Here is a 12,116-nt window from a genome sequence, read left to right on the forward strand (position 1 = left end):
GGATCACCCCAGAGGTGCCCCAGGGCTGGGCACTGGGGCAGGAGCACCCCAGAGGTGTCACCAGGGCTGGACACAGGGGCAGGATCACCCCAGAGGTGTCCCCAGGGCTGGGCACAGGGACAGGATCACCCCAGAGGTGTCCCAAGGGCTGGGCACAGGGACAGGATCACCCCAGAGGTGTCATCAGGGCTGGGCACAGGGGCAGGAGCACCCCAGAGGTGTCCCCAGGGCTGGGCACAGGGACAGGAGCACTCCAGAGGTGTCCCCAGGGCTGGGCACAGGGACAGGATCACCCCAGACCTGCTGGCAGTGCTTTTGGGACCCTCAGAACCTGCTGTTGGGAGCAGTGCTCCTCCCTGCTGCCAGGAGGGCAGGGATGGGCAGCAGGGGAGGGAAATGTTATCTCTGGGATGTCCTCACGATGGCAGGTCACTGTCCTGGCAGGGTTGGTGTGCCCAAGGACAGGGTCGAGCTCCCACACCCTGCTGGCTGCTAACAGGGCAGTTTGGTACAGAAAACCTTCTCCACTGCTCCCTGCTCCCTCCCAGTCACTGAATTTCCCGGTTTGGGGCTCTGTTCCCCTGGCAGGAGGAGCCCCTGCTCAAGAACCTGGTTCCCAAGGGGGAGTGCTCCTTCCCAGAACCCACCAAGGACATCCTCCAGCCATGGGACCAGCCCGGAGCCCCAGAGCTGGCACAGGGAGGGCAGCAGGGCACAGCAGGGCACAGCAGGGCACAGGGATGGGAGGCTTCCCAAGGGCTTCCTATCAGCCCAGGTTTTGCAGAGCAGGTTTCAAAGCCTCTGCTTGCTCCTAGTGTTTGCCAGCCTGCTGGTGGGATCTATTTACATTTACATTTGTGTTTATGTTTATATTTAAATTTAGTTTTATAATTATATTTATAGTTATAGTTCTATATTTATATATTTAGACAGCAGCATGCTTGGGCAGAGGCACAGAGCCCAGTCCTGCCATGGTCACAGAGCAGGAAGGTCGTGCCTGCTCCCAGAAGGAGGCGGATGGGCAGGATTAGAAACTCCCCCTGGGGCTGGATTGGGCTTTGAGAAGATGCTGGCAGGGGCTGCAGGAAGCAAACATCAAAGTGAAGGTTGGTTCCTTCCAGCATGAAAGCCCATTTGATCCTTTCCTTCTCTGGGCAGTACCCTGGATGACACTGTCCCTCAAGATTCCTGTGTCCAGGTCCCCATCCATCCATCCATCCATCCATCCATCCATCCATCCATCCATCCCTCATTCATCCATCCATCCATCCCTCATTCATCCATCCATCCATCCATCCATCATCCATCCATCCATCCATCCATCCATCCATCATCCATCATTCATCCATCATCCATCATCCATCCATCCATCCATCCATCATACATCCATCCATCCATCCATCCATCATCCATCCATCCATCCATCCATCCATCCATCCATCATCCATCCATCCATCATCCATCCATCCATCCATCCATCCATCCATCCATCCATCCATCCATCATCCATCATTCATCCATCATCCATCATCCATCCATCCATCCATCCATCATACATCCATCCATCCATCCATCCATCATCCATCCATCTATCCATCCATCCATCCATCCATCATCCATCTATCCATCATCCATCCATCATCCATCCATCTATCCATCCATCCATCCATCCATCATCCATCTATCCATCATCCATCCATCCCTCCATCCATCCATCCATCCATCCATCCATCCATCCATCCATCATCCATCCATCCATCCATCCATCCATCCATCCATCCATCCATCCATCCATCCCTCCCTACCTCCCTCCCTCCCTCCCTCCCTAGCCTTCACCTTTTGCTGCACCCTGGGGCAGATTTTTCTTTACCTTCAGCCCCACCCACGCAGTTCATGTGTGGGGTGGTGGTGGGAGCATCTCTACGGAGCAGGACAGGCTGAGGGACACTCAAGGCTCATCCCTAGAGAGGAAATATCACAGGGAACAGCTGGGAATGTGGGGTTGGGACTGACCCTGAGGGTCTGCAGGGCATGGCAGAGAGCTGAGCCCCTGGAAGGGATTGGGGGGGAGGAAACTGGAGTACTGGGAATCTGCTGGGCCTCTCCAGGCAAAAGTCCTGCTCAAAGCCAGTCCATGAGGCTGCTGGGGGGGCTCCTCAGTGTCCTGGTCGGGGTTGTGGGGCCGAAAGCTGCCCAAGACCTGTCCAGGAGCTCAGGAGTCACAAATCACGGGATCCAGGGATGGAGTCACATCCTGCCCCAGCAGGGGCACGTTTGACACGGTGTGTGGCCAGATGGGGCCCGTGACACGCTGCCGCTGCCCCCGATCCATCAGGGGCGGCTGACATCACTGCCTCGGGCTAATCTCCCGTCCAGCAGCAGCTTCCCGTTTCCTTTCCAACCTCTGCGCGCGGGCGGCTCCTCTGCGCTCGGAGCCGGGCAGGAAAAGCGCCCAGCTGGGCTCTCGTGCGGGGCCGCAGCCCCCGCGTGTCTGGCCCTCGTCCCACCGGGCCCTGGGCCACCCGCTCCCCCAAAACCCCAGCGAGGGCCCCCGGGGGGCTCCGGGCCCCCCGCACCCTGCCTGCGCCATCGGCGTGTCCGTGGCCGGTCCCTTTCCTGTTTGTGCCGCAGGAAACCCACATCGTTCCGAGAGAAATCACCGCGCCGGGGCTGCCCGCGCTCCACGGTGACCCCCGGTTCCACCCTGGCTCGGTCTGGGGCCAGGAGCTCTCCTAGAGCCCGGTGCTGGATGCGGACGGTGACAGGGACGTTCCCTGTGCCACCGCCATCCCAGTTTCGGGACGCATGCCGGGCTGAGGTATCACCCCGCCCGGCACAGCTTTCCTTGGGGCTCCCTGCTGGACTCTCGGTGCTCAGGCAGCAGCTCCTGACTCCCACTCAGGGCTGGCTAAAAATAACCCCCGGCAGAGCTGCAGCCTGGATCCTGCAGGGGAACATCCGGGAATGTGAAGGGACGAGGCTTCTTCCCGGGGGAAAGGGTCTGCACCCCAGCACCCGCGGGGCTCGGGGTGCCAGAGGGCTCTGCCCCATCAGGGCAGCACCCAGGGGTGATTTTCCACAGTTTCCAGCTCTGCCAGAGTGGTTTTGGGGCAAATTGGGGTTGGGTTGTGATTTTAGAGGTAAAATAATCCCGGTCTGCTGCCAGAGGTGGGAGCAGCATGGGGAGAGGGAGCACACCCGGGTCGCCGTGTGCTGCGAGGTGCGAGCTGCACATCCCCTGTCCCTGTTTTCCACATTTTCCTTGCAGAAGTGGCTTCTGTGCAGCCAGCCCAGCTGCAAAGCCCCAGATCCGGCTGTCCCAACAGCCAGACCCTGCTGTCCCCCTGCCAGCACTCTGTGTGTGTACGATATCCCCCGAGGCAGCAGGGAACATTTGTGACCTAACAGGGTGGCTGAAGTGGGACAGCAAGCATCCATGCCTGAGATGTCAGGGTGGAGAAAAGCTCCATGTGTGGGGGAAGCACACACAGGGCAGCTCTGGAGGGGGACCCGGGTGTAACGGGGCCCAGGGGGGGGAAGCCGGCTCAGAGGGACCCCAAAAGCTGCAGTGACATTCCCATTTGCACTGACCTTGCACAGTTCAGGCTCAAATCCAGCTGGGGACGGAGCCCAGCAGCTGCCTCGGGGGTGGGGGCGAGGAGTGGGTGGAAAATCCCTCATTTGTCAGCGAATTCCCACGGCAGTGCCTGTCTAGACCAACTTCCCGTTCTCCGGTGGAAGCTGCCCCCAGCCCACGCACGCCCCCGTGGGGTGCAGAGCCTGGCATCCCTCTGTCCTGTCCTGCTGGGGCTGCTTCTGTCCCTGCTGAGGGTCACCCCAGGGTGCTGGGGCTGTGTGGATGGACCCTCCTGTCCCACTCAGCTGGATGCCTCTGGGTGGGCTCCGTGCCAGCCCCCTCCCCATGCTGTGCCAGCCCCGAGAGCTCTCGCACACACACCAACCCCTTTATTGTGCCAGGAACCACAGCAGCGGCGAACACTGGGAGACTGGGGACACAGGGGGCCCAGGACCCCAGTGCCAGGACAAACCCCACAAACCAGCAGGGGAAGGGGTCCCCAGAGCCAGCTGGGCTAGAGCCAGCCTGCAGAGGTGAGCCTGGTGCTCAGGAGAGGGCCTGGGAGGGCTCCCTGAGATGGGGGGGGTGGTCACACTAAGCTTGGAGGGGCATGGAGGGCTGGAGTGGGTCCTGCCTGACCTCGGGCTTGGCAGAGCTGGACCTCAGGCCAGAGAGGGTCAATCCAAACCTTGTGCTGCTGCAAAGCCTGGGCAGGACCCTCACAGACCCTCCTCCTCTGGGCCCCTGAGAGTCTTACAGAGGCAGAGCTGTATCCTGGTGCCAGGAAAGCTCCTGCCCACCTCAGGCTGGCCAGCCTCTCTTGAACACCCACTGCCAGCTCTGCCTCCTGCAGGGACATCTCCATGGGCACAGGGGCCACCAGGGTGCCCACCCTGCCTCTTCCCAGCACCCGTGGCACAGATCCCACGGGACAGTTCCCACTGCCTGGGTAGGGAGGGGATGAAGGAGTTGGAGAGCAGATGTGACTATGGGGAAGCGGGGACAGCCCAAATTCCCAGCTGTGCCCCTGGGTGCCAAGCCTCGGTGCTGAGGGGGTTCCCCATGCTCAGGGCTCAGGCCTCGTGGTCGCTGGTGCTCAGGTGCTCCTCGGGCAGGCCGGTCTCGTCGATGTTCTCCAGGGACTCGGCGTGCTGCACGGACAGCTCGGCCAGGCTCACGCTGGGCAGCGTGTTCTGCTCGGGGTACACCCAGGGCTTGTACTCGGGGTCGTGCCGGCGCTTCCACTCTGGGTACTTCAGCCCAGCCTTGTAGATCTTCTTCATGGCCTGAGGGCACAGCTGGGCTGCAGCTGGGGCTGCCCTGGGCTCTGGGAACAGCTCCCCCATTGCAGGGTTTGGGGTGCTGGCAGGGGATGGGGGCCTGGCTGCCCCAGCAACGGGCCCAGTGCATGCCCTGTGTCACCCAGAACTCATCCTGGGAGCTCTGCACCACCGAGGATCCATCCTGTGAGCCCTGGATAGCTCAGCACCCATTCTGCAAGCTCTGGGTCATCCAGCACCCATCCTGAGAGCCGTGGATTACCCAGGACCCATCCTGGGAGCTCTGGACTGCCCAGCACCCACCCTGCAGGTTCTGGGGCACCCAGCTCTGTGAGCTCTGGGTCTCCCAGCACCATTCCATGAGTTCTGGGTCTTCCAGCATCCCTCCTGAGAGCCCTGGGTCATCCAGCTCTCACCCTGTGGGCCCTGGGTCACCCACCCTGCCCCCACCCGGGGTAATCTGGGCAGCTCATCCCTGCTGCCCGTGACTCCCATCCCCCTCCTTACCTTCGGTGCCACAAACTGGGACACGCGGTTCACCACCCACTTTGGCAGCGACCCTGCAAGAGCCCAAATCTCCATCACCCAGGGAAGCAGGGCCAGCCCCGGGGGAGGCACCATGAGCCTGCAGCCGCCCCAGGGCTGGGGTGGGCACCCCTGCATCGTCGGGCTGTCCCCATTCCCGGGTGCCTGGGTGGTGGAGAGCCAGGGGGGTGAGCTCTGGGTGAGCCCCCTCCCCTCCCCTCGGGTGGGCACTCACCTCGAGGGTCCACCTGGGTGAGGTAATAGAGGATGCAGGCACCGTCCCCGTTCGCCTTGATCAGGTACCCGGTCTGCAGGGACACGGCCCTCACGAAATCCTTGCGGGGCGGGTATTTCTGCAGGGAGATTCCGGGCACCTCAGAGCCTGCCCAGCCCTGCCTGTGCCCGCGGGCAGCCCTGCCAGGGCTGGGGGCAGCCGGGGCTCACCGGGTGCTTGACGCTGTAGTTGATGATCATGTAGTCATTGCCCAGGGGCAGCCAGGAGCGCAGCGTGACGAAATCCCGGTTCTTCAGGGGGCTGGGGCACTTCCCTGCGGGCAGATCCCGTTACTCCCGGCCCCCATGGCCCCACACTCTCACGGGGGCTGGGGAGGGGGCCCGGGGGTCTCAGGGGTGCTCACAGGAGTAGTATCCCACATCAGCGTTGACGGTGAGGCGGCCGATGTCGTAGGTCTCGATCATGTTGGAGTCCCATTTGCGGCGGTAGCGGGTGTCGTGCAGCACGTCATAGAGCGTCTCGGCAGGGACGTCCTTGCAGGAGATGCGGGTCTGTGGGGAGAGGGACAGCACCCAGCCCGGGGCTGTGCCCACCTGGGCACGGGGACTTCGGGCTGTCCCCCATGGCACCAGGACTTTGGGCTGTCCCGTGTCCCCGTGCCATGGAGGATGGCACCAGGACTTTGGGCTGTCCCGTGTCCCCGTGCCATGGAGGATGGCACCAGGACTTTGGGCTGTCCCGTGTCCCCGTGCCATGGAGGATGGCACCAGGACTTTGGGCTGTCCCGTGTCCCTGTGCCATGGAGGATGGCACCAGGACTTTGGGCTGTCCCGTGTCCCTGTGCCATGGAGGATGGCACCAGGACTTTGGGCTGTCCCGTGTCCCCGTGCCATGGAGGATGGCACCAGGACTTTGGGCTGTCCCGTGTCCCCGTGCCATGGAGGATGGCACCAGGACTTTGGGCTGTCCCGTGTCCCCGTGCCATGGAGGATGGCACCAGGACTTTGGGCTGTCCCGTGTCCCCGTGCCATGAAGGATGGCACCAGGACTTTGGGCTGTCCCGTGTCCCCGTGCCATGGAGGATGGCACCAGGACTTCGGGCTGTCCCATGTCCCCGTGCCATGGAGGATGGCACCAGGACTTCGGGCTGTCCCGTGTCCCCGTGCCATGGAGGATGGCACCAGGACTTTGGGCTGTCCCATGTCCCCGTGCCATGGAGGATGGCACCAGGACTTTGGGCTGTCCCGTGTCCCCGTGCCATGGAGGATGGCACCAGGACTTTGGGCTGTCCCGTGTCCCCGTGCCATGGAGGATGGCACCAGGACTTTGGGCTGTCCCGTGTCCCCGTGCCATGGAGGATGGCACCAGGACTTTGGGCTGTCCCGTGTCCCCGTGCCATGGAGGATGGCACCAGGACTTTGGGCTGTCCCGTGTCCCCGTGCCATGGAGGATGGCACCAGGACTTTGGGCTGTCCCGTGTCCCCGTGCCATGGAGGATGGCACCAGGACTTTGGGCTGTCCCGTGTCCCCGTGCCATGGAGGATGGCACCAGGACTTTGGGCTGTCCCGTGTCCCCGTGCCATGGAGGATGGCACCAGGACTTTGGGCTGTCCCGTGTCCCTGTGTCATGGAGGATGGCACCAGGATTTCGGGCTGTCCCGTGTCCCCGTGCCATGGAGGATGGCACCAGGACTTTGGGCTGTCCCATGTCCCCGTGCCATGGAGGATGGCACCAGGACTTTGGGCTGTCCCATGTCCCCATGCCATGGAGGACTTTGGACATGTCCCTGCTGCAGGATAGCCCCAGAGCCACGGTGAGGCTAGAGTGACCCTCACACCGGTGGTCCAGCTGGTCTAGGCTTTGATGCCTGTCCCCTGCCCCATGTCCTTGCAGGGCAAGCAAAGGGGCGCCCGTGTGCCTTCATGATAGTCTTGGGTGTGGGGGCCGCTCCCGGGGGGGGTTCACACCCACCCCGGGGGGGTTTGGGATCACTCCCGGGGGAGTTTCAGGCTCTCTCCCGGGGGGGTTTCAGACTCGCTCCCGGGGCTGTCGGGCCCGGCTGTAACTGGAGCCGCGGAGCTGCCCGGCCGCGCCAGCCGTGCATTATTGATGAAGGCGGCCGCCCTGCTCCTCTGAGCGCCGGCAGGAGGGAGATGTCATCTGCTCCTCGTTAGAGCCCTTGCATCTTTGATGAGGCGCCGTGTAAGCGGAGATGGCCCTCTGAGCGTGGCAGGTGCCATCAATCTCGGGCAAGCTTTCCCTGGTGGCCCGGGGGTGGATGGACTCGTGCCCAGGCTGGGCTCGGAGATGTGCTGCAGTCCCCAGGGCACCGGGGGAGGGTGGCAGCACCCAGCCCCCTCCTCCTGCTCTCCCTCCCTGGCTGCAGCCTCGCAGCAGGGTCTGGAGGTGCTGCTGCTGCAGGGCGAGGGATTTTCCAGCTGAAGGTGGAGCTCATGGGCCTCCAGGGAACTCCGGTTGTCACAGAGGGACCGTCGCAGCCTTGCTGCCCCAAATTCCACACTAAAGCCTGTTCACCACCCCCTGCAGGCTCGGATGAACGGCCCTGCCAGGCACAGCACCTGGGATGGGGAAAGCACAGAGCCCAGACCCATCCACAGGGAATTTGGGTGGAAAAAATCCAGAGCTCCAGCTGCTCAGGGAATCTGAGCTAATTAACTCCTTCAGTGAATGGACAGACTGAGGCTCTCCTGACCCCAAGAGAGCTGTGCAGCTTGGGCTGCATCCCACGTTTTGGGAAGGGGTTCTGGGCAGTGCCAACCCCTGCACCGTGCCCAGGCTCTCTCCAGGGCAGGGAGAATCCCCACGATTGCCCTGAACCAGGCTGGGTGACACTCCCTGACTGCCCCAGACCTGCCTGGGGTCCCCTCCCTGTGGGGCTCAGTGGTTGCAGGGGGCACAGAACTGCAGCCCCTCTGCTGGGCTGGGGGCTGGACTCCAGGGGCTCCTGCCAGCCTGTCCTGGTCCCTCTGAGCAGTCCAGATCTCACCACAGGAAGCCCTGTCCAAGGCTGGACCTGCCCACAGCCACAGAGCCAGACCTCTCCCTGCAGAGGCAAGCAGGCTGCTCAGGCAGGATTTACCCTTGTCAGGCCCTTGCTGCTGTCACCACTGCCCTCCTCCTTCAGGACATGGCTTCCAGGAGCACGTTCTCCGTGTCCTTCCCAGGGATTGGGGTGACACAGCAGCACACAGGGCCATCCTGGAGCTTCCTTTTGGGAGAGGAATGTGATTTTTGCCTCTTCTCAGGTGTCAGGGACCTGCTGCAGTCACCAGGACTTTTCAAAGAGGTGCTGGCCTGACCCCTCAGCACCCCTTAATCCTGTGCATGCCCAGCTGGTTTAAATGCTCCCTGAGCCAGGTGCAGAAGCTTGTCCCTGGCTCACGGCAGCAGGAAAATGTGTATTGCAGCTGCAGCTCTGCCGAGAGTGCTGCTCCTGCTCCTCGCCCTGGCCCCGAAGGGTCTCTGTCCACGGCAGCAGCATGTGCCCAGCTCCTCCTTATGCCCCGGCTGCAGGAGAGCTGCTGCTGGCTGTCCTGTGCTCAGGACAGCGGTGGGAGAGCCTCTTCCAGAGCGTTGTTCCCTCCTCATCACCTCCCCGGGGCTGTGGTGATCCTCCCCCAGCACTGCCCGGTGAACTCTAACTCTAACCCTGATGCTCTCCAGCAGCTGGGCTGCCCTGCAGGTCTGATGTTCTGAACACTCTCCAGCAGCTGGGCTGCCCTTCAGGTCAGGTGTTCTGCCTCTCCTCGCTCTGGCAGGTCCCATCCCTGCCCGGGGCTTGGGATTCTTGGTGCCAGAAAAGCCAAAGCCCGGGATGCCCGTCCTGGGCTCACCCTGCGCCCCCTGCAGCCACTCCTGACGTGCCCTGGGCCACCTGGCAGTGCCCTGGGCCACCTGGCAGTGCCCCTGGGCTGTGTAGATCAACCAAAAGGTACCTGAGGGATGGCTGAACCTCCTTGTCCCTCTGCAGCGCCCCAGGTCCAGCCCCTGGCAAGTGACAAACGTCCCAGAACAGCACCTGGGGCTCCCCCAGGATCCCATCCCGTGGGGATGTGAGGGGATGGCAGAGCCGGGGTAGGGACACCAGGACACGTCCCATCAGCCTGTCCGGGGGCTCCCGGCAGGGCCATCTCCACAGTGTAACTGATCCCGGGGCCTTCCCGCCGGTGTGGGGACCGGGGGCAGCCCCCAGGCGAGCAGCAGGCTGCGGGGATCCCGGCGGGTGCAGCCCCGGGGCTGGCAGCAGCAGCCGGAGGAACAGCTGGGAAGCACCTTCGGGTTCCAACCCCGCCAGCCCTGGAATTCGGGGCAGAAACACCCCCAGGCAGGCCGGACCGACATCCCCAGCACGGGGCAGTCCCCAGGGACCCTCGGGAGCCGCCGGGCACACGGCTGGGGCAGGGAAGCTCCGCTTACCTTGATTTTCTGCACGGTGCAGCTCTCCTCCTGGCCCTGACTCCACACGGTCACGCCAGCCTTGTTGTAGCGGCAGTGCCAGCCCTCCAGGCTCTCGCACTGATCCCTGAAGGAGCTGAAGTCGGAGTCATCCGGGATATAAACCATCTCCCCTCCTCTGGACATGGGGCTGAGCTGCTGCCACCCGGGCGGGCGCGGGCACCGCCTCTGCCTCTGCCTCACCTCCAGGGAAACCCAGCCCTGCCCTTGAGCCGTGCCTCGCTGGGTGCCCGCTGCAGCTCACATCCTCCTGCCAGCCCCAGCCCGTGCCCCTGGAGCGGGCCCGGCACCCCGGCACGGGCAGAGCGCTGCAGGCAGCCCCGGGGCTGGAAGGCTCCTTGGCTGCAGTTGCTATCGCAGCTGCCGGCAGCTCGGATGTCTTCCCGGGCCGCCTCACAGCATCACATTTCTCTCGGCTGGCTGGCAGCTCCTCTATTATTCAGCAGGTAGCAGCGCGCAGGTGGCTCGGCTTTCAAGGCGCAGCTGCCCCCGGCTCCCCGAGCCCCCCGGGCTGCCACCCCTGCTGTCCCCTCGCCGGTTCCCTGGCAATCTCTGAGCCTGACTTTGCAGCGGCGGCTGCCTGGAGGGATCAGCTGATGCCAGGAGCAGCAGAGGCCTCGGCCCCGCGGCTGCAGCAGCGGCGGGATGAGGGCCAGGGAGGGGGCACGGCCCAGCGCACAGGACTCGGCTCTCAGCCTGCCCTGGGGCTTGGGGGGAAGGGATTTGTGAGGGGAGGGCGCCCTTGCTGGGCTCACAGCGTGCTGCACCCCCGGGGGTGTCCAGCCCCCCTCCCACCGTGAGCAGGACAGCAGCAGCACAGGAAAGGTCACCCAGGGCTCGGCCCAGCCTGCAAGGATGGATTTGCCCACCTCAGTGCCACAGCTGTGCCACCTCCCCAGGAGAAAATACCAATTCTGCTGCCCAGCCTGGAGCTGCAATGAACGTCCCTTGTCCCTGGGTACCAGTCATGCCCTACCGAGAGGGACTGGCTCTGTCCCCAGGGCACCTGCAGGATGCTGGTAGATCCCAACCCAGCTCTCCCCCAGCTCCAGCCCTGCCAGCAGCATCTACTGCTCCTTTTCCAGCCCCTCCATCTCTCCCTGGACTGGGAACCACTCTGAGCACAGAGCTTGGAGTTTCTTGGTGCTGCACAGAGGACCCGGGCTGGGGGCCACATCCTCCTCATGCTGTCCATTTGTCCATCCTCCTGTCCAGAACCTTATCCGGGACCTTTCACTGGGATCCTGCTCAGCCCCCGGGCCCCGGCCTGCCTGACACCTGGGGTTATCTTGCCCATCCTGTTGATGTCCACAAGGTTTCTCTTGACTGGAATTTTGGGGTTCTTGCAGTCCAGCTGGAATGAGGCTCCACCACTCTCACACCCCTTCATGCTGGATCAGCCTCACCTGCAAGGCCAGGGTGCAACTTCCTCCTCATCCAACCCTGGGATGAGGTTTGGGGACAGCCCCAGTGCTGACCCTGGGACAGCATCCCCTGGGCACTGAGAAATGGGGACAAACTCCGGGGAAGGAGAGCAGGGAGGATGGTGGAGAGCAGCAGCTGCTCCCAGAGGGCAGGGGCTGCCCAAGGCTGCCCGAGGCTACCCTGCTGCTCCCCAGGCTGTCCCTGGGGCTGTGCCACCCAGCTGGGGCTGCTCTGGGGCAGGGCTGGCAGTGCCACCCAGCTGGGGCTGCTCCTGGGCACGGCTGGCAGTGCCACCCAGATGGGGCTGCTCCGGGGCAGGGCTGGCAGTGCCACCCAGCTGGGGCTGCTCCTGGGCATGGCTGGCAGTGCCACCCAGCTGGGGCTGCTCTGGGGCAGGGCTGGCAGTGCCACCCAGCTGGGGCTGCTCCTGGGCATGGCTGGCAGTGCCACGCTCGGCTGAGGAGCTGCTGCAGTGGAGGGGAGGGGCAGATCCAGCCTGGAAAGACCTTGGGGTGGCCTTGGGGCCATGGAGCAGCTCTGGCCACACAGATTAATGGCCCAGAGCTGTCCAGTCCTGTGCTGCAGTGTGCTGTGAGT

The 12,116-nt window shown here is 63.5% G+C and overlaps 1 protein-coding gene across 1 annotated transcript; it reads right to left on the minus strand.

Annotated features, from left to right (window-relative positions):
- Positions 1–3,979: 3,979 nt before the first annotated feature.
- LOC132334191 (START domain-containing protein 10-like) lies at positions 3,980–10,529 on the minus strand. The gene is made up of 6 exons (XM_059860053.1): positions 10,056–10,529; positions 6,021–6,168; positions 5,827–5,930; positions 5,618–5,735; positions 5,365–5,417; positions 3,980–4,863 (listed from the first exon to the last, which is right to left on the minus strand). The coding sequence occupies exons 1-6, from the start codon at positions 10,218–10,220 to the stop codon at positions 4,651–4,653; spliced, it is 801 nt and encodes a 266-aa protein (XP_059716036.1). The 5' UTR covers positions 10,221–10,529; the 3' UTR covers positions 3,980–4,650.
- Positions 10,530–12,116: the final 1,587 nt, after the last annotated feature.

This window comes from Haemorhous mexicanus, chromosome 15 (assembly GCF_027477595.1).
Source record: "Haemorhous mexicanus isolate bHaeMex1 chromosome 15, bHaeMex1.pri, whole genome shotgun sequence".
NCBI classification, from domain to species: domain Eukaryota; kingdom Metazoa; phylum Chordata; class Aves; order Passeriformes; family Fringillidae; genus Haemorhous; species Haemorhous mexicanus.